This window comes from Hippopotamus amphibius, chromosome 10 (genome assembly GCF_030028045.1).
Source record: "Hippopotamus amphibius kiboko isolate mHipAmp2 chromosome 10, mHipAmp2.hap2, whole genome shotgun sequence".
NCBI lineage: Eukaryota > Metazoa > Chordata > Mammalia > Artiodactyla > Hippopotamidae > Hippopotamus > Hippopotamus amphibius.
In genome coordinates, this window is record NC_080195.1 from 27,672,377 (window position 1) to 27,699,496 (window position 27,120).

Sequence of the window (27,120 nt, forward strand, 5' to 3'; positions counted from 1 at the left end):
CTCCCTCCCTTTTCCTCTATATTTACTTCCAGGTTCAGTTCAAATATCACTTCCTCTATTAATTTCCCGATTCATTTCCCGGCCTCTCTGCCCAGCTGGGTTAGGCACCCTCTGTCTTGCCTTAACTTCCGGGAATACACATATTTGTAATACTGAGATACTATATTATACACATATGCTTGCTGTTCTGAACCTCTCTCTAGACTGTGAGCTCCTTGGTGTTTCATTTCTGTCCACCCAGTGCCCCGCTTAAGCATCACTCTGCTAGACACTTATTAAATCTCAAAAGAGGGAACAGAGACCACCATCTGCAAAGACCTAAAGTCAGCATCTGGCATTAATTCCCTTTCGTCCCACCCTGCCTCTTTCCTTCCACAGTTTGCAGCCCTCATTAGACACTGGCCACTATGTTATTACGTCCAACGCTTAGACCCACAACGTAATGAATCACCTAGCACTGCCCTGTCCAGGGCAGTAATTGTCAACGTGTGTGTATCTACATTTAAATTAAAATGAAAAACTTAGTTCCTTAGTCACTCTAACCACTCCGGCTAGTGTGTACCATATTGTAAAAGCACAGATACGGACGATTTCCATCATCGCAGAAAGTTTAGTGCTGACTTAGGGCCCTAAGACACACCCCTCTCAAACCCCAAGAGCTGGAGACAATGACACTGGAATGGAATCGTTTAGTCCTGAGAAAAGACACTAGCAACCTAGTAACAGTTTGCAGGTTCGTGAAGGATAAAAGCTAGAGAGCTGCTTCTTAGCTGGAAACATTTTTATTCATACTAATCTACACATAGAAAAGAGATGGGAAAAGATAACTTCTGAAGCTGCTTTCACTCCCTGATAATTGAAATGTAAGTTTTACTGTATTTATAAACCTCTTTGCCTGACTTCTTACAACCTTTTCTAGACTCTGGGAAGATCACAGGATATCGTTAAAGGATTTCAGTGTTCCTATTTATCCTAACTCTGCAAGGAAATTATAAGCCAATTAATGGTGATTTTTAAAATGGGGATTTAGGGAAATCTCTTATCTCCAGTAACGCTGACAACCTTACCCCCCACAGAAGTTTAGCATTTTACAGAATTCGTATCTGTTCTATTAGTTCACTTGTCTTATTGATATGATTCTAAATGCCACAAGTTTGGAACCAATTAAATGGTTTGCTTAATGGAATGTATGTGAATTGTGTTTGTATGAGATATAATTATAAAGATTTCTCAGCGAAGGATAAAGAAGTATTTATCTCAGGAATTGGATTTCTTTTTTTTTTTTTTCTGAACTGAAACTGACTTAGCTTATTTTTCCTTGGCCTTTTGGCATAACTTCTGTGAACATTGCTACAAATAAACATGATACATGCACTCTGCAACATTTATTTTGAGCTAAAGGATAAATATTGGATGATGCCTGTCTTAGTGACAAATAAGGGAACCAGAGTGGAGGGGGGCTGTGTTTCCCTTTCTCATGAAATACGATGACGTGTCAGGTTAAGTACAAATACATCCCTTGATTATGGCAGTATGAAGAGGAAATCCACATAGTTGTGGAAACTCAACAGTATTACAGTCAGCTTGGGGCAAAGGAGGTCTTCCAGTTTTAAAGACAGGCACAGTGTGTGTAAAGGCCTCAATGATACAATAATGAAGAACAATTGTTTCTTTGTGTCCAGATCCTTATTTCTCAGCAGCCTGTAGCGCTTGGCCCTGACCTTGCCAGGATAGGGGCGTGTAAAACTAGAGTGTGTCCATCTCGCTGTTTGTTCCTGGGAGACACACAGGAGGGAGTATATGTATCTATGGAAGGAAAATGTGGAGGAAATTGGGTACTTCATTGTTGTGCCTCTTTTCTTTTTCTTGTCCTATAGGAAGTGGTTTCAGATGAAAGGCATCAAGGCGGACAACTCCTGGAAGAACCAAAGTTGCTGCATTTCAAAGGGAATACCTTTAGTCTTCAGATCTCTGTCCTTGACATCCCCCCATTCCTCTGGAGAATTAAACCATTCACTGCATGCCAGGTACTGGCCAAATGGGTTTCCAACAGAAACAGCTTTGCTTTAACCAGCAAGCATATCACAAACCCTGGTGAGGGTACTCTTGACTTTCCTCCTCCTGTAAAACTATAGATTTAATTTCAAAACCTTCACAGGCATGTAACAGTTTGGACTACACCCAGGGAAGGAAACCTACTGTCATAAATCCATGGGTTTCTAACAGGTGGGGGGAAAAGGTGCTTGTGTGTCAGGTAATGCGATATTTGTCCACTCTCCTGTTTAAATCACCACTCGGGATAGGTCGAAGAAGGTCATTTAACAACTTAGAGCAAGATTTGTTTGTGGGTTTGTTTTGATTCAAATCAGTTCATTATGAGACACTATTTTTTTTTTCCTTTTTTTTTTTTTTTTTTTTTTATGAGACACTATTTTAACCCTGTTTGGCTATGAATGAACTGGGTGTCAGGGAGAACCTTTTTAAGCGTGATTGTTTTGAGTTGTAGAGGGCCATGGCCAGCCAGGTGGGAGCAAGAGATTTTGTCCTGAATATGTGAAGTGCTTGCTGCCAGATGAAGTGAGCAAGATGGGAAGAAACCATCACAAATGGAGAAACAAAGAAATGTCAATGCCTCTTAGAATCTTATAACTATAAAAATATTTGATTGTTCACATACCTCATTATTAGAGACTTTTTAAAACATTGCAGGATGACTTAAGAGTCTCCTTGGGTCATTTTTGGGGATTTTGAATAGTTGCTTAGCATGAAAAGGTATCAACTTGTGACCTTGTCACTGAATGCTATGAAAATTTCCAGCGATGGGGATTGTCATCCGAAGCATCCAACGGGTCTGCCATCACTTCTTAAGCCAGAGTCATCTGTGCTTCAAGTGACAGGACATTTCCTTAATTCTGGGTAAGCTTCTGGGACACTCATATTGATCTGGGCTCACAGGAAGCTTTCAGACGTCTCTGTTCTGCCCATCAGCATAACCTGCAGAGCCCTGTGGGTTTTTTAACCTTTCCATCTTAACAGCATTCATTTTTTAAAAATCATACACAAGATACACTGGCTTGTCAGAATGGAAATAAGCCACATCTCAAAGAGAAAAACCTTGACTGTGCCATGAGAGTTAGAAAAAAGCTGTACCAGCAACGCTTTCTACTTCTGAAATTCAGAATTTTCAAATCGGATAAGGCCTTATTTTTCTATTTACTTTTCAGATTTCTCATGACCCTGGGACTGGCCCCCTCTGTGTATAATTTTAGTGCATTCAGAGCAACAAGAATCTCTCTCAGGGCCCTGAACATTTTTTTTTTTTTTTTGCCTATTTAGCATATTTCCTTATGGAGAGTGGTTTTCTATGAATAAATGTATTATTTATGATGTTCCAGACCTAGGTGTCTGTTTCCCAGAAAGCAGTATTCAAAGCTTCTAGTCCAAATTGAACTTCAGGGTATTGTTAAAACACATCCTGATAGTCATGCAAATTCCTTTGTGTATTAATCTTTATCCACTTAAGGGCATCATTTCCCTGGATCTGATGCAAGTGACTCAGTCCAAAGTAACTATTAACTGTAATGCTTAGAGATTTAAAAAAAAACAAAAAACAGATGAAAGAACCATAACCTCTCAGTAGCACTTCGGCAGCAATTCCAACACCAAGGATTCCAAAGAGAGCCTCTGGTAGAAAAGGCTTGGCAGAGGCTAACGCCTGCCCACCCCAGAGGATGCAACAGGGCCAGCTGAAGCCAAAGGGCACTGGCTAGCAAAGGAACCCAACCAGCTTTACTGCCGGGGTGGGTTGGATTACAGGGAGGTTGTGAACACGTATAAATATTTGCCTTCTGTAATTGAGCATAATTTGAAAGAGTCTTGGAAGGCTAAGAAACAATTTAATTTTCTCTGCACCAGGAGGCTTGCCACTGAGTTTTCATTTACACTTCATTTTTCTTCCCCACAAATGGCTTTCTGCTCTATTCTTCCTTTCTCTTCACCACCGTCACCACCAATTTCTGTGCTCCTGTGATCACTGAAGTCCCCCAGCTTATGGGAGTACATATTGTGCTTGTCTTAATGGCCATGCTGTGTTTGCTCCAGGCGTCAGATCTGCGCGCTTGGGGGAGGGTTTGTGTTCAGCCTGCTTGAACTTCATGGAGAACATCATGTGCACTGACAGACTCGGCATGGATAATAGAAAATGGCTTTTTATTAAGGCTTGGTGGATAGGAACTCACAGAGCGCTATTGTGGAGACAGAAAACCGCACTACTCCCAACATCATGTACAGGTCTCTCCTTCAACTGGTAAATGTCTCTGTCATCTTCTGTCACCTTCCACATCAGTAGGTAGAAGACCTCGGGTATTCTTGTCTTCTTATTCCTCTCTCCCTTTCTCTAACTTCAAATCAGGAATCTGGGAATTGATATATTCCAATAGGTACCCAAAGCTTACTCTCCTAAGAAAACTTCCTTTTTTCTTCTGGGCAAGGTGGAATTTCGCAGGAAGGTAAAGGCCAGGGAGGGATCCAGTGCATAGAATAGTTGTCCTATCAGACACCAACCGAGAAATGTTTTTAGAATGACGCGAGTTCAAGTTTGGGTCCAGAGCTATGTGATGAGAGCCTATGTACAGGAGGACCAAGTAGACTTTAAATTCTGTTGGTTTTGATTCTGGAGGATGACAATTTATGAAATGCTAGCCCACAGTCCTTATGGCTTATGAAACCAGGTATGATGGGTGAAAGGGAAGGGTATGTGAGGGTATGTGAGGTCTTAGGAGATCTGGTTACCATAGCACCCACTAACCTTGATTCAAAGAAAAAAACGAGGCCCACAATGCTAGTCCTTCCAAAATAAAAAATTAATTATTCCCCCTTTTCTTAAGATTCTATCACAATTAGTGATGTGCTGTGGTCCCCTCGGAAGACTTAACAATCCTCCTCTAGAGAGAAATAACTCTGCTCTCAATAGGTTACTGGGACCTGAGAGCTACTTAATCATCGTTTCCTTTATTCCTTGCTGACTGTGAGGTGGAGAAGCTGTAATAAACAGTATACAATAAAATATTAATTCATTTTTTACATTCTACAAAACACCAAGCCAGGCTGTCACCTCCGTAGGATAAAAGCAGCTGTCTTTACAGCATGCTGTGTGTCTTGGAGAACCCAGTGTCTGTCTCCTGCTAGGACATGATTTACATTCTCCCCATCTGCTAGGAAAGTAATTATAATGGGACTCAGAATGAAAACATTTCCGGGATTATTTAAACAACCATAACTTTGCTACACTTTGTCCTCTCGTATTACTTTCCACATAATTCCTCTCAGTTCAGTGAGCATCTTCGTGTTTTTTTTTTCTTTTCCTTTTTTTTTTTTGAATAAATGAAAGCACAGATGATTGTCCTGAAAACATACTAATCACAGTGCTTCTAATTCTATTATTTTTAAATGTTTTGTTGAGCACTGTTGGCAGCTGCTACTCAAGTCAACAATTAAAAAAATATTCTTTTGACAGTGTCTTAAAATCAGATTTTTAAAATGTTTTGATTGTGTGCAGTGGCATGGAAAGAGAAAAGAGAAATTTTTTTGTTTGCCGACTCTCGTATCTTTCTGCAAGAAAAGATTATCTCTGCAGTGGGTTTTTCCAGTGTTCTCAGGAGAATATATGCAAAATTTAGCAAGTGACACCACAGAGGATACTTTTCAATAAGTGGTCGGTGCCCTTTTTTTTTTTAAGGAAGGTCAGCATTACCAATGATTCAAAGCCACTGCAGAAAATGTAGGTTTGTTTACAATCTGAACCTTGAATTCGGCTCTCTCTAGAGCCCTTAAGTCCAAACATTTGTATTACATTGTAATGACTCAAATTTCAGATTTAGAAAACAAAAGCCTCCTTAGTTAGCTTAGTTACGCAAAAACACCTTATTTAGGCAAAAGCACCTGTGAACCCTTGTGCCCTCTGTTATAGTTACTTTCATGGAAGGGGACGGTGCTGACGGTGCAGAGGAACTCTTTAAAAACATACTGGTTGGAGAAGAGAGTGAATTTGAGGACTTGTAAATTGAGACCAGAGAGAGTGAGGATGGAGTAACAGAGGATGGAAGAAGCCTTTGAAGGCCAGGCAGGGGGCTGTGTTTGTTTTGTTTTGTTGGCCCTGCAGCATGTGGGATCTTAGTTACCCCTGCAGAGGAACCTTGGAGTCCTAACCACTGGACCACCAGGGAAGTCCAAGGGGGCTGTGTTTAACATGCAGGCACCCCGGGGCCATTCTCGTCCCCCAAGCAAAGGAATTGTGTAATGAAAGCAGAGTTCCCAGGTGATGCGGTCACAGCAGGGTCCCCTACTCACGATTACAGGTAAAAGAGAGACCATAAACTCTTCCCCAAAGAATACAGATCAGCTGCTTTCTGTTTCCTCTCCAGTCAAGCCCCAGCCCCCTTGTTAACTCCTTATAGTAGAGACTGAAGACAGGAACGTTGCTGAGCAGGTTACTCCAGTTAGCTATGATGAGACCTGAAAAGATCATGCATGCAGATAAAAAAAATTGGAAGAGAATGACAATGAGAGATGGTGATAATCCATCTTCAAGACTTAGACCTGTCTGAGAAAGGAAAGGCCAACTAAAATTGTTTGTACTGATTTGGGGTATAATGTCTGTGATGGAGGATAATGAAATAAAAACCAGAGATGTAGCTGTTGGAGTCCTTCAAGGAGAAATGGCAATTGGGTGTATGTGAGCAGATGGGGATTTGAAGAGTTCAGTCCATGGAGAGAGAAGAGCTGGAGGCTGAGATATGAAGTAAGAGTTACCCATGGTTTACTAAACCACGGGGCAGCATGAAAAGAGTTGGATTAGAGGACAAGGAGAAATGGCAGACCTTGTAAATACGTATTATTACAGTTTTATCTGGGATAGAATCTGGTGCGGGAGAAAAGTCATTTTTGAGTGTTTAAGGGAATGACTTCCTCTAAAGGTTGCTGGGAGGTCATATCAATCAGAAGTGCCCTCTGCTGCTAGGAGGGAAAGGGAAGAGCTCACAAGTGAAACTCTCTGTTTAGGAAGAAAGTGGGAAAGAGGTACCGTTCACTGGACCTGTGCTGTCTTGCTGGTGGCATGAGCAACCTGTGCCCCGCCACACACTTCCTTAGTGACCATTAGCTTCCTGCTGCTCCCAGAGTTTCCCCTGGATGACAGCCTCTCTGTGGAACCCACTAGTGAACCTTCCAGCAACACGCAGCCCATCTTAGTTTCTAAGAGAACTTCCTCCACTCCACTGGCATTTCATTAGAGAATGGTTTGGGTCAAGAAAAGATATTTCAATCAAGGGGGAATGTAATCAAGGGATTTATGTGCTTATAAAACCTTTGGAAAGCCTACGAGAGCCAAGGTCAGAGAGAGCCCCTAGTGATACGAGAAAACCAGCAAGGTTGGTGATTTCAAGAAAACACAACAGCACTGAAGCAGATGGTTCTCAGAAGCCCCTGCAAACCTCACGTATGCTGACAGCTGAACCCTTTGGGTTGGCTCACTGGTATCAGAGAAGCAGTGAGGAGGAGGCTTCTCCTCCTCTTCTCCCTTCCAAGTTCAAAACAAGTACTTCTCATTGGCAGAATGGAAATGTGAACTCCCTGATGCCTAGACTGTGAAATGCAGTTTTCAGGCTTCCAGCCCCTGCCATGTTGGGGAGGACTGTGGACACAGTTGCCTCCTAACAGCCCACATCCTGCACAGGGATAAAGTCAGTGAGAGGCTGCAGTGTCAACATACAGACCTTCTCTGAGTCCTTGTCTCTACTTCTTGAGACAAAGGTCCACTGCCTTCCCCTTGGTTCAGGTTTAAGAACAAACAAAACAAAACCACAACACCCTCACATCCCTTGCTGGGACGTGTGGTTGGGGTTAAGGCCTGAGTTCGTTCCCTCATACTCCCTAAAGCTGGCTCTCCTGTACTCAACTCTGCAAAAATCTAAAGCCCATCCCTCCCTGCTGGTCCCCCCCCAGCAAGTATCCAAAATCAAGATCTGAAAGACTGGAACTTCCCTGGTGGCACAGTGGTTAAGAATCCACCTGCCAATGCAGGGGACAGGGGTTCAATCCCGAGTCCAGGAAGATTCCACACGCCGTGGAGCAACTAAGCCTGTGCACCACAACTACTGAGTCTGCGCTCTAGAGCCTGAGAGCCACAACTACTGAGCCCTTGTGCCACAGCTACTGAAGCCCACGTGCCTAGAGCCTATGCTCTGCAACAAGAGAAGCCACGGCAATGAGAAGCCCACGCACCACAACGAAGAGTAGCCTCCACTCACCTCAACTAGAGAAAGCCCGCACACAGCAATAAGTAAATAAATAAAATTATAAAAAAAAAAAAAAGATCTGTGAGACTTTCTATAGAGAGAATGAGGAAACCAACAAGAGCACAGATTGGAGCTCAGGGATAACTAGGGAACTCATAGTTCCTCAAAGTGGGTAGATTGAATTCTAATCATGGCCTTTGGTCTTGTAACACCTGCTGACTCCATCACCAGTCACACTTCAGAGCATCAAACTGCCAGACTCAATACATCTTTTGTCACCTTTCAGCACCAGTACTGAAGAAAACTATTTGTAGCAAAAGGCAAAAGAGCAAATTAATGGGATGAGGAAAAGAGAAAGAAGTGAGGATGAAGGTTACTCTAAGCTGGAAATACAAGGTCATTACCAAGGATCACAGCCTGATTTGAGGAGGAAGGAAAGACTTTTTATTTTTAGTAGATGGAAAATTATCGGTGACTGACCTCTACTTCACATTAGTGTAAAGCCACATGCTTCAGCCAGCTGGTGGCAAGCACTGGCCAGTCATGGGGAAGAGGGGAATACATATAGATTTTATCATCTCCCACCCCCATGTAGTGAAAATTGCTTTTGCTACTCAATTGTCTGTAAGTCCCTTGAAAGTGGGGACCAGACCTCAATTCTTACTGTTTTCATTGTTTATCTAGTACAGAGTCTGGTTATTAATAGGCATGATACACACAGCCGTAGAATGGATGGACTGAATGAATGAGGAGTTTGCGACCTAAGACTGTTCCGGAGTAGCCTGTTGTGTTTGTCTCTCTCTCTGGGGGGGTGGCGGGGGTGGGGGGCGGGGTGTATGTGCAATTCTGCAGCAGGTATAACTGTTCTGCTGTATACATGAGCAACATTATGTGTATACAGTTGCGGATGAGTCTGTGGTATAGGCCTAAGTTCCGGCCAGTCAGTTTTCAGCATAATTTTCATTCCAGTGAGACGATATGATCCTACCCCAGGCTTAGGTAGAAGGATGGAGTAGGCATCTACTCCTAGGAATCTACCCATAGGAATCTTCTAAAAAATCTTTTTCTCGTGGAAAAACATGATTAATTTTCGATGGTGTTCTTCCTAATTGTGTGTGTCACAAGTGCAATCTGAGCTCTGGCAGTATGGTTTTGGAATTCAAATGTTATCAGTTGGAACGGACGTTAATTACTTTTGTGCTGCTTGGCATATGCTGGGACATTATTTCTACAACAGTTCCACCAGAGTCGCTTAGGCAATTATCTCTCCTGCCATCACCGTCATCATCATCATCCTAATTATTGCGCTTAGGTCTCTCATGCTCTCCGCTCATCTCAGCCGGGCTCTGCACACCATAGCCCTCTTCTCTCCCCCATCTCCCCCGCAGGAAGTCCCATTCTCCCGCGTGTGGTGCGGTAACCGGCAGCCCCTGCACTGTGCCTTCTCCCTGGAGCGCTACACGCCCACCACCACCCAGCTGTCCTGCAAAATCTGTATCCGGCAGCTCAAAGGCCATGAACAGATCCTCCAAGTGCAGACATCGATCCTCGAGGTGAGTCCTTGGTCTACAGGTCATCTGACCCTGTTTCTAAAGGGCATTGAGAATTATGTATACCTATCTCAGTTGTGTATCCACACACCACGAAAGAGCTTCAAAAGGCACTCGCTCTTTGAACCCTCATTACTGATCAGGGAAAACAAACTTTTTCTCAGGCTGAGGATTGAACTGAGCTTCCCATCAGAGCGTAGGCTCTGTGTAGGGACCTCTGGGGAAGGAATTGGTCCAGGGCTTTTTATATACGAAACCCCAATCAATCTGACAGTTCATGGTAGACCTGGAATTTCAGCTGAGATTCCTTATTGAACTGAGACACAAACCATAAGAAGATACAAGGTCACCATTGGGCTGCTTTTCTGCCGGTTCTGACTAGTTTTCCAGAAGTCAGCTGCCCCATCTGTGTTATTTCATTTTCAACGCCTTGGTTCCTGATTGTCTTACAATGTCTCATACCCTCCAGGATCAGGGTTCTACACATCCCCATTTCCATTAAGCCTAGATTTCAGCAATACAATAATATAAGACGCAGTAGATAATCTCATTCTTCAAAGTAAGGACATAGCAGTGCAAAAAGGATAGGACCTCGTCCGAGGTCATATGACTGTTGAAGGGCAGAGTTAGAATGGGAGTCAGAGGAGAATTCACTTGGAAACTTTTGCAGAAAGACACCTGAATTGCCATGGCTTTAACTGACCCTAAACCACTGAATGACTCCATGGCTCTGGACTTGAACTTATGGAGTAGACAATGGCATTCCCTCCTGAATGGTTATTTAAGGGTAGAAGGAGAGAGCAGCTGAGGGGGGGAGAGTCAGCGGAGCTGGGGATGCTTTGTTTAGCAATTGCAAGGTAATCCCTGGCGAGTTTAGAAAAACACACATGCTGTATTGTTCACCTTAGAACATGTATGTGTGTATATACACATGCACTCGTGTATATGTGTATAAATAATATATATTCACTCATTCAAGCTTCGCAGTAGGTCTAACACATTTTGTGTCTGTTCAGCTCAATTTCAGATGCAGTTTTTGCTCAAAACTTGTAGCCTGCCTAGCATTATCAATTCCTTCCATTCTCACTATGGTTCATTTTTTATGCAAAACGAGTGTTGCTAATTCCCCAAATAGTTTTCTCTAGAATGCGGATGGATTTGAGGAGCGTGCCTCAAAACTGATAGCTGTCTTCACTGACATGTTTCTACCGTGTTGGCATTCGTTATTGCCAATTAGCGTCATGCAGTGACGCAGTGCTGATAGGGGAGCTAGATCCAAAGACCTCGGGCAAGATATTCTTAGAGTCTCTTTCTTGAAGAGCCATGGTATATTTAACACAATACATTTCAAAGTAAACTACAAATCGTATGGGAGTTTTAAAATAAAAACAAAAAGAAAATCGAAGAAGAGCTGCTATTCAGGAGGAAGAGTGAAAAGGCAGGACATAAAGATGCGTCTGATGAAAATTGCCTTAAATATCTGCTACCAGGTCAACAAAAGGATTGCAAGTTTAAAAGGTTTTTCCTTTCTAAGGCACCCAGATATTAAGGATCCATTTCAGCTTTTACAGGGTATTTGTGTAAATGGAATGCAATGAGGTTGATACATCCAGGTACCTTTGCTCCCTGCTTAAATAAACTCTTGAAGTGCATGGCAAGAAAATGAGCTAATAAACATAATCTCCTTTACCCTTCAGTTCCTTTTCTAAGGCTTCACAAAATTTACAATTGCTTTGAAAAGCCTTAAAGAACATGACATCACAGTATCTCTTGATAAAAGGAGGCAAAAGTATCAGAGTAATATTTAGATATTCAGTGTTGGACTACAGCTATCTGATTTGTAGCGTACTGCATTTTAGAAGCTTTATTAACTTGTTTGATCCTGTAAGGATCATTTTATTAATTGCTTTAAGTGTTCCTGCTGCAATTTGGCCCAGTGCATTCCCATTTCTTTGTACTAAACTGTATTTCTTAAGCAAATCTCATTGGCTATCATTTTCTGTCAGAAGAAAATTAATAACTTTTGAAAGCCACTATATTTCAGGTACCACTTCATGTGCTTTCACATATAATCATCACAGCTCTGTGGATTAGTGTTATACCATCACGATTTTACACGATATAATACTCTGAAGGAAGTCAACCTTCTTACCAAGATCATAGAGCTAATAAGATGGGTAGCCAGAGTTCCCAGCTGACATACTTGATTTTGAGACCAAAGCCTAGATTTCTATTCAATACCACTTCAGGACCCCAATCAAGCAGGTTTAATTTATTAGTCCTAATCATGGGCTTTGTGCATAACACAAGCCCTCTCTTTGGGGGCTTAGACACTAGTGACCAACATCACAGCATCAGCAATTTTGCCTCTGAGTCTAAAAGTAGATGAAAATAAGAAAGTTCCTTCCTCAAGACTGTGGAAGGATGAGATGTACCTGTTTGAATTGATTCCCTACATATAGATGTGCCTGCAAAAGGATGTCTGATTGAATGATCACTCAAGGTCCTTCCAATCCTGGGATTGTCTCATTCCTGGGTAAAGCATATATTTGGTGACTTATCTGGGATAAAAACCATCCTCTTCTCCCTAAAAATGACTCAGTTTTTACAGTAGATAGTTCAAGAAAAATGAAGATACAGAAAGTTCTGAGAAATTGGGAATTCTTGGAGAGAGGAGGCAGGATATACTCAAGACATGGCATCTGTATCAATCAGTGAGTCAGGGATAAGAGATCAATTATTAAATTTCATCATACGACATGGCCACTACACTGAAAGATTCTGCATTAGGTGGCTTTAATAAGTTAGTAATAGGGTATCACTGATTAATAATGAAAATAAAGAACCAAAACTTTTGAAGTTTTCAATAGATGTCTTTGAAATATATATTTTAATATCTACCCCTGCCCCCCAAAAATCCTTACATATCTGGGCTCAGAGCTACCCCTTCGTACCTTACTTTAATGGGTTGTCTTAGTGTCACTCTATTTCGAGATTTTAGCAATGGAACCATGAGAGGTAAAATATATGTGCGTGCGTGTGTGTGTGTAATACAGAACATTGCTTTTAAATTAATTAATGCAATGAGCATCCTCATTGAAGGCATTTGGTACTTTATATTCAGCCCCACATCCATCATACTCCTTCAAGCCTCTTATCTAAATGGTTTTCCAAATAATCATTCACGTCACTCTCAAATTAAAAATTATATCAGTGATCAAGGTAATGTATCTTTTCTGTTCTTCAGCACGGCCATTATTGCGTCAGTCTTTAAAAGCAGGTTGGTTCTCCTAAAATTTAACCCAACTAAGTTACCTAATGATGACTGCCAATTGATACTCTATAAAGCAACAGAATCACCAACCTAAACATTGTGGACCGAAGCAAAGCAATTATGCTAACATCGAACAGAAGGGAAGAATCCCCAAGTCATTTATTTCCTCATTCCTTATTAATGTAATAATATTAAAGAATCTATCTTTTGGTAGAAACAACTTAAAATGGGAATCTTGCATGTTAAAACTTCCCCTTCAAGAAATGCTCTTATCTCTCTTCTAAAAGTGGTAGAAGTTGGGGGATGATTTGTCTGTTACAAAGTAGACAGAATACCTGGAATTCCTCACTGATTTACAGCTCCCACGTTAACCAGGTAGCAGCAGCTTCTATGTGCAGAGCATGAAAATCTACTGTTCCTCTGCATATTTAATTTAAACAATCAGAAGATGTGATGCAGCCACAGATTCTTATTACTCAGACCAGATGTCTTTTAGAATGCATCATAATTGGTATACAAAGTGTCATCCTTATACTTGGGAAACATTTAAATTTGGAAACTTTATGAGGGATATGGGGGGCCCATTTATTAAAGTGAAGTAGAAAAAGTATTTATTTTTATAAGTCTCGTGTAACATTTTATTCACCTTCAAATCGAATCACTCTGTCCATTTTTTTCTGAAGACTGTGTATCAAGGTGGTCTTCTGCCAACACGAAAGAAAGAGCTTGGTTGAGTTGGTCAATCACAGATGCCACACGAGGGCATCTGTCTCTGTCTATTGCCATCTTTTGGCATGGATATGTTCAGTTTTTCAGTTTCATTGGCAGGCCACCTTTCACATGTTAACAACACCCCTTGGTGCCATTTTACAGTGACAACTACCATGTAATCCTGCACAGAATTCCTTTTATTCTCTCTCTCTCTGGTTTTTATTATTATTTTTAAGGACATTATCCTGCCTTCAGTTAGGGAATAAAGAAATGATTCCTATTTGATTTGTATTTTTAAAGGCTAGAAGAAATTTTACATACCATGATTAAAAAATGATGTATCTTGTTACCTATTTTATGCAGTAAGAAGCCTAAGGTGGTTTGTTTTATAAACATCCTTTATATCAGAAAAGAACTGACTACTCTCCCAGAAATAACCACTTACCGAATCAATTTCTATTCACTCAACAGCTACCCGTCCTTCAGGGTCAACTCAAATGCCTCCTCTGTGAAGCTCTACTATTCTTAATTCTTAGAGCACAATGCTAATGTCACTCAGAGAGCATTTTTCTGAAGCACTGTGCTCCGCAGCTTTTTGGTACTTGTCTTGATACAGGGTGGTGTAGAGAAGGGAGTCCTGGTAAAGGTATTAGGGTGTCAGGATTCTAGTTTCAGCTGTGGCACCAACTACCTGGGTGACATCTACCAAAGTTTATAACCTCTGTGGAGTCTATAAAAGATGCCAAGATACTGATTAGGAAACTGAGGCTGAGGGAAGTCATGTAGCATCCAAGGTCACTGAGCTAGAAAATGTAAACTTACATTCCAAAGCAAGATCTTTCTAACTCTGAAAAACTACACTTAGTCTATTAATTTATGCTAACCTCAAAAACTGGAAGAATTTTGGTAAGCATTGTTCTATAATGGTCCAGGGAATAGAACTAAAACCAGTAAGTAGAATCTGTTTAATGTGATAACGTGTACTTTGAATTTCCAAGAAGAGGACATAGTATGCAGTGTTTCTTAAATATATTTGACCATGTGACTGCTCTTTCTTGGAACATCTTCTGAGATACCCTGTGGGAATGCTGGGTTAAGGCACTGTGTTTCCAAAACACAGCCCCCCATATGTAACTGTGTTAAATGGTTACAGAAAGAAAACACATGAGTAAGATCTTTGCCTGAACTAGTTTCCTTAGTTAACAAATTTAAGACTCACCAAGTCAGAAGCCTTATAGCTGTGTGAGCCTGGACACTAGCCAAGAAGGGCCACGTGGCTGTGGTGTCCACAGTAGGAAGATAGGTAAAGGTTGGAAAAAGCATCACAGGGGCAGCTCAGGAAGGGTGCGTGTTGACTTAAAGGATAGCACAAGACAATGAGCTCCTAATGCAACGGAGGGTTTCTTGGGGTTTAAACAGCACTGACTAGTTCCTTAACCCAACCTCAGGTTTGTATTTTAACTTCCCTTTGTATTAGTTTTCTTTTGTTGCACAGCAAATTACCATAAATTTATCAGAAAAAAAACAACGCCCATTTATTGTCCCACATTTTTTATAGCACAAAAGTCTGTGTATGACCTAACTGGGTTCTCTGATCAGGATCTCACAAGGCTCAGGTCAAGGTGGTAGTGGGAACACACTTTCATCTGGAGTTCAGAGGGTTTTTTCATAGTTTATTAGGGTTCTTAACCAACTCAGGTCCTTGTGGACACAGGACTGAAGTCCTACGTTTCCTTGCTAATTGTTGGACAGGGGTCACTCTCAGCTCCTAGGGGACACCCTCAGGTCCTAGCCACATACCCCCTCCACCCCCAACCATAGGCAGTTAATAGCATGGCTGTTTGCTTTCTTCCAGGCCCGCAGGAGAGAGACCTCCAGATAGGAGCTTCATCTTTTCTCTCTTACGAGTCACTTGATTAGCTCAGGTCCACCCAGGAAAATCTCTCTTGGTCAATTCATAGTCAGCTGATTTGGGACTTGAATCACATCTGAAGAATCCCTTTTGCCTTGTAACCCATCAAAATCACAGGAGTGATTCAAGTACTTTTTAAGCCGGAAAATTCTTTTGGTCCATATAAACTTTCAGCAACTATTCCGACACGATGGATGGATGTGTGATTCCACACTGGATATGATGATCTAATGGCTGTGATGTACTGAAATAGCAAATCCTCATCGGACAGCCCTCAGTAATAAGAGTGGGCACACAGTAGGCAAACACTGCCCAGCCTGCCCAGCTCCACTGCCTAGTCCAGATCTCATTGCTGACTCGTAGCTGCCTCCTGTTTTACAAAAGCAATTTAATTCTGAAACAAGACCAACATATTTACTATAGAATCATACTTTCGGCCTGAGAGGAACACAAACTTGAAAATGATCAACATACACTCAGTTCCCCTTTGTTGCTTGCCTGACACGTGACTTTCCAGCCAGCTCCTTTGCTCCACGCATTCTTCTCTGATCAGCTCTGACTCTCAGAAGGTCTCCTTACACTGAACTAAATCTGTCATCTGGTAGCTTCTTCCTACTGATTCTAGATTTTTTTTTTTTTTTTGAAAATTAAAAAAAATCAAATTCTGCTCTTACCTGATACCTCCTTGGATATAGGAAGCTGAAGATTGTGACTCCCCTGAGTGGAAGAGGCTGTTGTAAATCTCTAGTGCATGATTTACTAGGCTACTAGAGATGTTATTTACTATTTTAGAAGAGAGAGGAGATTGTCAATATATTTTATAGACTCCATCACCACAGGCAAGCGTTTTTTGCATGTGTGCTAACACAGCTTTTCTTTAAAAATGTTGATCAGTAGTGCTTCTACTAAGATCTGATCCTGCTTTCCTTATTTTGTTTATAGAGTGAAAGAGAGACCATCACTTTCTTTGCACAAGAGGACAGCACTTTCCCTGCACAGACTGGCCCCAAAGCCTTCAAAATTCCCTACTCCATCAGACAGCGGATTTGTGCTACATTTGACACCCCCAATGCCAAAGGCAAGGACTGGCAGATGTTAGCAGAGAAAAACAGCATCAACAGGTAATTGGGGGCAACTCTGAAAAGAGGGTATGACTAAAAGAGCTTGAAAAATAAAATAGGGGCAGGTGTATCCCTGTGGTTCCCAGGCCCTGAATCTGTATGGATTCCGCTGGCTGTATCGCATGTGAAAGAAATCTGGCTAAAGAAGTGGGAAAAGAGCAACGATATGACACTGTGTGTGGCCTTTCCTGCCACCCCACTCTGCCTTTAGGGATGTTGTGGAAAAGTCCTGCTGTGGTCCTGGTCCCATCTCCAGGTTTGCTAACTGGGCCACCCTAAAGGGGGGGTTTAGATGATGTCATCTTGGAGATGGTGAGCGAGCCCAGAGTCTTGAGCCAGTGATGGAGAAACAAAGAAGTTTCTCACACCTCCTCCCTTCCATTGGGTAACCTTAAGCATTATTTAACCCCTAATAAGGAGAATAAGCTCAGCCTGAAGAAGTGGATGCCTGACTATAAAAAAGGAAGTTCGAGAGGATACCTCTCAGGTCTGAAGGCAGTGGGCATTCAGCAAGCCAGAGGTTATGTAGACACCACCGATGAGTCTGCTCCTTAAACAGACACTATTCATTACCTAATGTTGCTAATGTTGTGGTTGAGTTGAAAGTAGACCAGAAGGATGCACGATGGGCTTTCTTACTTTGATGAGAAAATGCAGGGGTGATGCTATACAGGGCAGCGCTGATAGGGAGGCAGGTTTGGGCTCCGCTTGGGGGATGACTGGTAGGGAAAAGGCATTGACAAATAGTATCTCCTCTCTACCTAAACCACCCTGCGTGGCCCAGAATGAAAAGAGAACAAGTTCTGCCAGCACCATTTTCTTTCCCTTTCCTTTGGTACTATTTCTCCCCCCTTTGGAGACAAAGCCTTATTTTCCTTACTGTTTGGCTTACTCTGTCATTTCCATTTTTTGTTCTTTGTTTTCACAGACATCCTACCTGACTCTTTCTTCTCTGAAAGGGAGGTAGATGTCTGCCAAGAAAGGATAGAGGGCCGCTTCCTGTTTCAAAAGGGATCCAGCATCCAAGAACGAAGGGCCCAACTAGAAAGCAGTCAGACTCAGAGAGGAAAATCAAGAGAGGAGGCATGGCTGCAAGAGCAAATGGAATTTACACAGGCAGGCCCGAAAAGAATACATTCTTGAAAAGGCAGATATTGAAAATGAGAGAATACAAAAATGTCTGTGTGTACAAGGGGAAAAACATTAGGTTGAATTTTTTCCCAGCAACTTTGATAAAGGATGAGATGTGTCATGTCATGTATAATCCATGAACACCACAACTATGTCAGGTTGACTTTCTGATCAATGTGGGGACAAGAATGAAAAACTAAGCCAGAGGACAGAATTTGGTCTAAAAAAAGAAAAATTAACATCAGGCAGGGTCTCAAAAGCTCTGTACGCCAGCCCTGGTTCTACAGCTAATACCAGTCTGCCCAAACACAGCACTTACTGTCCCTATGTTACTTTGTCTACAGATGCAATTCGTAGAATTCAAACTACATTAACTCTCTAATCCATTCTGGCAATAAGAGTTTATGATTTTTAATTCACCACTTACAAGAAAATAATTGCCACAAAATATCTATGTACCCATGGATGCTGTCATTAATTTGCTAAATGAGCATGTGCGTGTTCCTGCCTTGTTCATTTTATTCTCCACTTACAGTAAACACATGAGAACTACACGGACTACCTCCAGAGCCATCAATTTCTGACCTGATGCAGTAGGGAAAACACATTTCAAACTGGGAGATAAGGTTAGCATCCTTTTGTGTTTGGGCTCCAATGAGCAGTAAATAGCTACACAGGAGCAACTCATCCCCTCCAGTGCAGGGGTCAAAAAATGCAACTATTTGATATGCCTGTTTGGTTTTGCTTGCTTCAGTTTCTGCCTAAGACCCCTTTCTCCAGGAAAACCTAAATGTCCTTAATATACAAAATTCAAACAACCTACTTTCTAACAGGGTTCCAAGAAAATGTTCATTTTCAATAAAAGTTAGTCCCTTTGAAATGGTCACAATTAATAGCAAGTTAGAGGGACAGGATCAAGATGGCAGAGTAGGAGGATTTGCACTCACTCCCCCGTGCAAGAGCACCAGAATTACAACTAAGTGCTGAACAATCATTGACAGAAAGACACTGGAACTCATCAAAAAAGACACCCCACATCCAGAGACAAAGGAGAAGCTGCAATGAGATGTTAGGAGGGGCGCAACCGTGTTAAAATCAAATCCCATAAATGCTGAGTGGGTAACTCACAAGCTGGAGAACAGTTATACCACAGAAGTCCACCCAGTAAAGTGAGGGTTCTGAGCCCCACGTCAGGCTTCCCAACCTGGGAGTCCAGCAACGGGAGGAGGAATCCCCAGAAAAGCAGACTTTGACAGCCAGCGGGATTTGATTGCAGGACCTCCACAGGACTGGGGGAAACAGAGACTCCACTCTTGGAGGACACACAAAACAGTGTGCTCACCAGGACCCAGGGGAAGGAGCAGTGACCCCATAGGAGACTGAACCAGACCTACCTGCTGGTGTTAGAGGGTTGCCTGCAGAGGTGGGGGGCACCTGTGGCTCACTGAGGAGACAGGGGCACTGGCGGCAGGGGTTCTGGGAAGTGCTCATTGACATGAGCCCTCCCAGAGTCCACCATTAGCCCCACCAAAGAGCCTGTAAGCTCCAGGGCTAACTAGCCTCAGGCCAAACAACCAACAAGGTGGCAACACAAACCCACCCCTTGGCAGACAAGCATATTACAGTTTCACTGAGCTCCACCCACCAAATTCGATTAAAGTCTTATTGAGCTCCGCCAACCCAGCCCTACCCACCATCAGTCCCTCCCATCAGGAAGCAGGCACCAGCCTCCAAGATAGCTTCCTCCACAAAAGGGCAGACAGCAGTATCAAGCAGCATCAGCAGTATTTCATCTTGTGGAACTGAAAACCACAGCCACAGAAAGAGAAAATGAAAAGGCAAAAGACTTTTTACCAGATGAAGGGACAAGATAAAACACCAGAAAAACAACTAAATGAAGAGATAGGCATCTTTCCAGAAAAAAAGAATTCAGAATAATGATGGTGAAGATGACACAGGACTTTGAAAAAAGACTGGATGCAAAGATCAAAAAGTTGCAAGAAAAGTTTACCAAAGACCTAGAAGAATTAAAGAACAAACAAACAGATATGCAACACAATAACTGAAATGAACAATACACTAGAAGGAACCAATAGCAGATTAACTGAGGCAGAAGGGTGAATAAGTGATCTGGAAGACAGAATGGTGATAATCACTGATGTGGAAAAGAATAAAGAAAAAAGAATGAAAAGAACTGAAGACAGCCTAAGAGACCTCTGGGACAATGTTAAACGCACCAACATTCGCATTATAGGGGTCCCAGAAGGAGTGGAAAGGACCCAAGAAAATATTGGAAGAGATTATAGTTGAAAACTTCCCTAACATGGGAAAGGAAATAGCCACCCAAGTCCAGGAAATACAGAGAGTCCCAGGCAGGATAAACCCAAGGAGAAATATGCCAAGACACACAGTAGTCAAACTGACAAACATTAAAGACAGAGAAAAGTTATTCAAAGCAACAAGGGAAAAACAACAAATAACACACAAGGGAACTCCCATAAGGGTAACAGCTTATTTCTCAGCAGAAACTCTGCAAGCCAGAAGGGAGTGGCACAATATTTTTCAAGTGATGACAGGGAAGAACCTACAACCAAGAATACTCTACCCACCAAGGATCTCATTCAGATTCCATGGAGAAATCAAAAGCTTTACAGAAAAGCAACAGCTAAGAGAATTCAGCACCACCAAACCAGCCCTACAACAAATGCTAAAGGAACTTCTCTAAGTTGGCAACATAAGAGAAGAAAAGGACCTACAAAAACAAAAACAAAACAATTAAGAAAATGGTACTAGGAACATACATATCGATAATTACCTTGAATGTAAATGGACTAAATGCTCCAACCAAAAGACACAGATTGGCTGAATGGATACAAAAACAAGACCCATATATATGCTGTCTACAAGAGACCCACTTCAGACCTAGGGACACATACAGACTGAAAGTGAGGGGATGGAAAAAAATATTCCATGCAAATGAAAGTAAAAAGAAAGCTGGAGTAGCAATACTCATATCAAAGACTTTAAAATAAAAAATATCACAAAAGACAAGAAAGGATACTACATAAAGATCAAGGGATCAATCCAAGAAGAAGAGATAACAATTATAAATATATTTGCACCCAATATAGGAGCACCACAATACATAAGGCACATGCTAACAACTATGAAAGAGGAAACTGACAGGAACACAATAATAGTGGGGGACTTTAACACCCCACTTACACCAATGGACAGAAAATTAATAAGGAAACACAAGCTTTAAATGACACAATAAATCAGTTTGATTTAATAGATACCTATAGGACATTACATCCAAAACCAGCAGATTATACATTCTTCTCAAGTGCACATGGAACATTCTCCAGGATAGGTCACATTTGGGGTCATAAATCAAGGCTTGCTAAATTCAAAAAAATTGAAATCGTATCAAGCATCTTTTCTGACCACAACACTATGAGATTAGAAATCAATTACAGGAAAAAAACTGTAAAAAACACAAACACATGGAGGCTAAACAATACCCTACTAAATAACCAGCAGATCACTGAAGAAATCAAAGAGGAAATGTAAAGATACCTAGAGACAAATGACATTGAAAACACAACAATCCAAAACCTATTGGATGCAGCAAAGGCAGTTCTAAGAGGGAAGTTTATAGTAACACAATCCTACCTCAAGAAACAATCCCAAATAAGCAGTCTAACCTTATACCTAAAGAAACTAGAGAAAGAAGAGCAAACAAAACCCAAAGTTAGTAGACACAGAGAAATCATAAAGATCAGAGCAGAAATAAATGAAATAGAAACAAAGAAAACAATAGCAAAAGTCAATAAAACTAAAAGCTGGTTCTTTGAGAAGATAAATAAAATCGATAAACCTCTAGCAAGACTCATCAAGAAAAAGAGGGAGAGGACTCAAATCAATAAAATTAGAAAGGAAACAGGAGAAGTTACAACAGACACCACAGAAATAAAAAGCACCATAAGAGACTACTACAAGCAACTATGTGCCAATAAAATGGACAACCTGGATGAAATGGACAGAATCTTAGAAAGGTATAACTTTCCAAGACTGAATCAGGAAGAAATAGAAAATATGAACAGACCAATCACGAGTAATGAAATTGAAACTGTGATTAAAAATCTCCCAACAAACAAAAGTCCAGAACCAGATGGATTCACAGGTGAATTTTATCAAACATTTAGAGAAGAGCTAACACCCATCCTTCTCAAGCTCTTCCAAATCATTGCAGAGGAAGGAACACTCCCAAACTCATTTTATGAGGCCACCATCACCCTGATACCAAAATCAGACAAAGATACTACAAAAAAAGAAAATTACAGACCAATATCACTGATGAATTTAGATGCAAAAACCCTCATCAAAATACTAGCCAACAGAACCCAACAACACATGAAAAGGATCATACACCATGATCAAGTGGGGTTTATCCCTGGAATGCAAGTATTCTTCAATATACACAAATCAATCAATGTGATACACCATATTCACAAACTGAAGGATAAAAACCACATGATCATCTCAATAGATGCAGAAAAAGCTTTTGATGAAATTCAACACCCATTTATGATAAAAACTCTCCAGAAGGTGGGCATAGAGGGAACCTACCTCAACATAATAAAGACCAGGTACGACAAACGCACAGCAAACATCATTCTCAATGGTGAAAAACTGCAAGCATTCCCTCTAAGATCAGGAACAAGACAAGGATGTCCACTCTTGCCACTACTATTCAACATAGTCTTGGAAGTCCTTGCCACAGCAATCAGAGAAGAAAAAGAAATAAAAGGAATCCAAATTGGAAAAGAAGTCAAACTGTCACTGTTTGCAGATGACATGATACTATACATAGAAAACCCTAAGATGCCACCAGAAAACTACTTGAGCTAATCAATGAATTTGGTAAAGTTGCAGGATACAAAATTAACACACAGAAATCTCTTGCATTTCTATACACTAACAATGAAAGGTCAGAAAAAGAAATTAAGGAAACAATCCTATTCACCATTGCAACAAAAAGAATAAAATACCTAGGAATAAACTTAACCAAGGAGGTAAAAGACCTGTACTCAGAAAACTATAAGACACTAATGAAAGAAATCAAAGATGACACAAACAGATGGAGGGACATACCATGTTCTTGGATTGGAAGAATCAACATTGTGAAAATGACTATCCTACCCAAAGCAATTTACAGATTCAATGCAATCCCAATCAAATTACCAATGGCATTTTTCAGAGAATTAGAACAAGAAATTTTACGATTTGTATGGAAATGCAAAAGACCCTGAATAGCCAAAGCACTCTTGAGAAGGAATGACGGAGTTGGTGGACTCAGGCTTCCTGACTTCAGGCTATACTACAAGGCTACAGTGATCAAGACAGTATGGTACTGGCACAAAACCAGAAATATAGATCAATGGAACAGGATAGAAAGCCCAAAGATAAACTATGGTCAACTAATCTATGACAAAGGAGGCAAGGATATACAATGGAGAAAAGGCAGCCTCTTCTATAAGTGGTGCTGGGAAAACTGGACAGCAACATGTAAAAGAATGAAATTAGAACACTCCTTAACACCATACACCAAAATAAACTCCAAGTGGATTAAAGACCTAAATGTAAGGCCAGACACTATAAAACTCCTAGAGGAAAACATAGGAAGAACACTCTTCGACATAAATCACAGCAAGATCTTTTTTGATCCACCCCCTAGAGTGATGGAAATAAAAACAGAAATAAATAAGTGGGACCTAATGAAACTTCAAAGCTTCTTCAGAGCAAAGGAAACTATAAGCATGACAAAAAGACAACCCTCAGAATGGGAGAAAATATTTGCAAAGGAATCAACAAAGGGTTAATCTCTGAAATATATAAACAGTTCATCCAGCTCAATATCAAAAAAACAACCCACCCAATCCAAAAATGGGCCAAAGACCTAAATAGGCATTTCTCCAAAGAAGACATATGGATGGCCAAGAGGCACAGGAAAAGCTGCTCAACATCACTCATTATTAGAGAAATGCAGATCAAAACTACAATGAGATATCACCTCACAGCGGTTAGAATGGGCATCACCAGAAAAATCTGCAAACAGTAAATGCTGGAGAGGGTGTGGAGAGAAGGAAACGCCCTTGCACTGTAGGTGGGAATGTAAATTGATACAGCCACTATGGAAAACAGTATGGAGGTTCCTTGCAAAACTAAAAATAGAATTACCCTATGACCCAGCAATCCCACTGCTGGGCATATACCCAGAGAACACCATCATTCAAAAAGACATATGCACTCCAATGTTCATGGCAGCACTATTTACAATAGCCAGGACAAGGAAGCAACCTAAATGTCCATCAACAGATGAATGGATAAAAACGATGTGGTATATATATACAATGGAATATTACTCAGCTGTAAAAAGCAATGAAACTGGGACATATGTAGAGACATGGATGGACCTAGAGACTGTCATACAGAGTGAAGTGAGTCAGAAAGAGAAGAACAAATATCGTATATTAACACATATATGTGGACTACAGAAAAATGGTACAAATCGACCGGTTTGCAAGGCAGAAATAGAGACCCAGATGTAGAGAACAAACATATCGACACCAGGTGGGGAAAGCGGGGAGGGTTGGGGAGAAATGAATTGGGAGATTGGGATACCAAATTGTACACTAAGTATATACAGTTTATTGTCTGTTAAAAAAAAAAAGCAAGTTAGAATAGCATGAATGCATGGAATCTGCTTCTATCTTTAAACCTTATTTAGCTAAGCTTAACTCTCCAAAAAGTAGCCTCCCTGTGGAGTAAGAATGATTCAAACTAGGGGTTAGCAGGCTTTTCTCTGTTAAAGAACCAGAGATAGTAAAAGAGTTTAGGCCATATGGGATCTATTGCAACTACTCAGCAATTATTCAACTCTGCTTCTGCAGTGTGAGAGCAGCCAGAGGAAATATCTAAACAAACAGGCAGGGCTCTGTCTCTATAAACATTATTTACAAAAACAGGCAATGTATTTGGCCTGCAGTACATAGTCTGCTGACCCCTCATTTAAATGAGTCTGCTCTCATTTAGTAAAACTTCCATAGGCTCTGTTGCTTCACTCAGAGTTACACCTGAAAGTAAGATAAGGCACAGGATAAGGTCCCTTTGTGCAAGTTGCTGTCCTTCCAGCAGAGATGGCCACAAAGGTAATCAGAAAAGCCAAAAGAAAAAGACAACAGAAAACCACCTTGCACCATGTTAGCTAACTCTCATTCTGCAGAAACGGTCAAATTCTTCATACGTTTTCACTACTGTAGCAAAAATATATCTCCTCCTACATGGGAAGACGTAACAGAGACGGAGACGTAACAGAGACGGAGATTTTCAGACGTAATTTGTCCCAACTTCTTACTGTGTAATCCCAAATCACTGGTCTTGCTCTCTTAGGGTTACAAATGATATAGTACTTAATTATACTACATAATCGTCAGTCGCTAATGTGATCATGTGTGTTAAAACACAGAAATCTGACGTTGTCAACATGCCAATATTATTTGGTAAGATAGCTGTTCCACAGCTTGAGATTTCATCAACCCTGGGATCACGAGACAGAAGACTGCAAAGAACCGTCAGTCTTCTATTAGGGGATTCACCTACCTTGATCTTGTGACAGCACCTTTACCTTACTCTCCCCTTCCTTTCAGTTTCCAAAAGTGAAAAGCTAGTAAAGCAACAACCCTCAAACCACGAAGGAAGCATTTTCAAAGGGAGTAGAGGGAAACATTCGCTGCTGTCGTGTTGCCCGTGAAAATGTTCCCCTCCTTTTGGTAAATGCAAATGTCACAGATGATAATTTGCCTTTTGGCCAGACAAGTTTCTACTTAGATCTGAATAGGAGCGAAGATACATGAAATGGGAAGGTAAAGGCTTAGAATGTGAGACGTGTCAGGGGGTGCACTTAAGGTGGCGACACAGGTGGCCTTGCAGACTCGCCTGGCATCTGAATTACGATAAATAAGCCACACAGCCCAGCAAAGAATGTCATAGTTAACAGTTGCCATTACAGATTCTGTGAGCAAACTGACGATTACTCAGAGTCCACATCTGCTGCATTTGAGAGCTGAGATTGCGCATTTATTCTACAAATCCAGCTGCAAGAACTCTGCTCTTCAGTGCTCTTGGCCACAGGTGATTGGTAGGTGGGACTAATAAAGAACTGATCACATAGGAGGAGATGATGGGGCGCTTTGCTGAGAACTAAACAAATTAAATATTGGGTTGGCCAAAAAGTTCATTTGGGTTTTTCCATAAGCTTTACCCGAATGAACTTTTTGGCCAACCCAATAATATCAGAAACTAACTGCTTCAGCTAGAGGTATTCTCCCATATCTAAACTTCCACAGCATTTTGCTTTTTAAAGATACTTGTTACTTTTTAATTACAGTTAAATATACCCCAATACTGCTATCTACTATAGGGAAATTCAAGAAATTTGTCTTGAATCAATGACATGAACTTTTTCTTTGGATAGTATACTTGACCTTACAACTTGCCTCCTCATAGAACTGATACTGAATAAGCATCAAAGGATTTTGAAAGTTGGTCTCAAAAGAGAAAAGGTTACATGGCTGACATTATGCAGGCTTCATGTCTTTCCTCTTAGTACCTGAAATTCTACTATTAGCTCCTTCTTCTTTAAGGCCTCATAGTCTTCACATCCCAGAAACCCTTGTGAAAACGCAGCCAGCTTGACCAAGTTGCCATGGGAACAGATGCTGGATAAAGTGCATGAGATACAAGATTATGAGGAGCAGGGAAGTGGCCAAAATGGAAGAAAGGATTCCAGGATGGAAAGGAGTAGATAAATTTCACCTAATTAACAGTTTCTTGTAACAGTATACTTGTTTGAAACTGCGTAGGCACGGCCAGAGACACATATATCTTATTGGCCAGCTGGGTAAAACAGTTCAAATGCATTTTGGATGTTAATGTTTTGGGTGATGGTATAGAAATTATGAGCAAATGAAATTCCTCAGACTTCATGGCTGAGCAGCAGTGCTACAGTAACTTGTTTTTCCACCACATCTTTTAACAGGACCTCTAATGAGGAGCAGAATCT

The 27,120-nt window shown here is 41.1% G+C and overlaps 1 protein-coding gene across 2 annotated transcripts in view; it reads left to right on the forward strand.

Annotated features, from left to right (window-relative positions):
- The window catches only part of UNC5D (unc-5 netrin receptor D), a 571,153-nt gene that overhangs the window by 536,106 nt on the left and 7,927 nt on the right, over positions 1-27,120 (forward strand). For both annotated transcript variants that reach the window (XM_057697245.1, XM_057697246.1), the window contains 3 exons: positions 1,878-2,027; positions 9,683-9,847; positions 16,684-16,862. In XM_057697245.1, the coding sequence (XP_057553228.1) occupies positions 1,878-2,027; positions 9,683-9,847; positions 16,684-16,862 (494 nt within the window). The remainder of the gene's footprint in view (positions 1-1,877; positions 2,028-9,682; positions 9,848-16,683; positions 16,863-27,120) is intronic.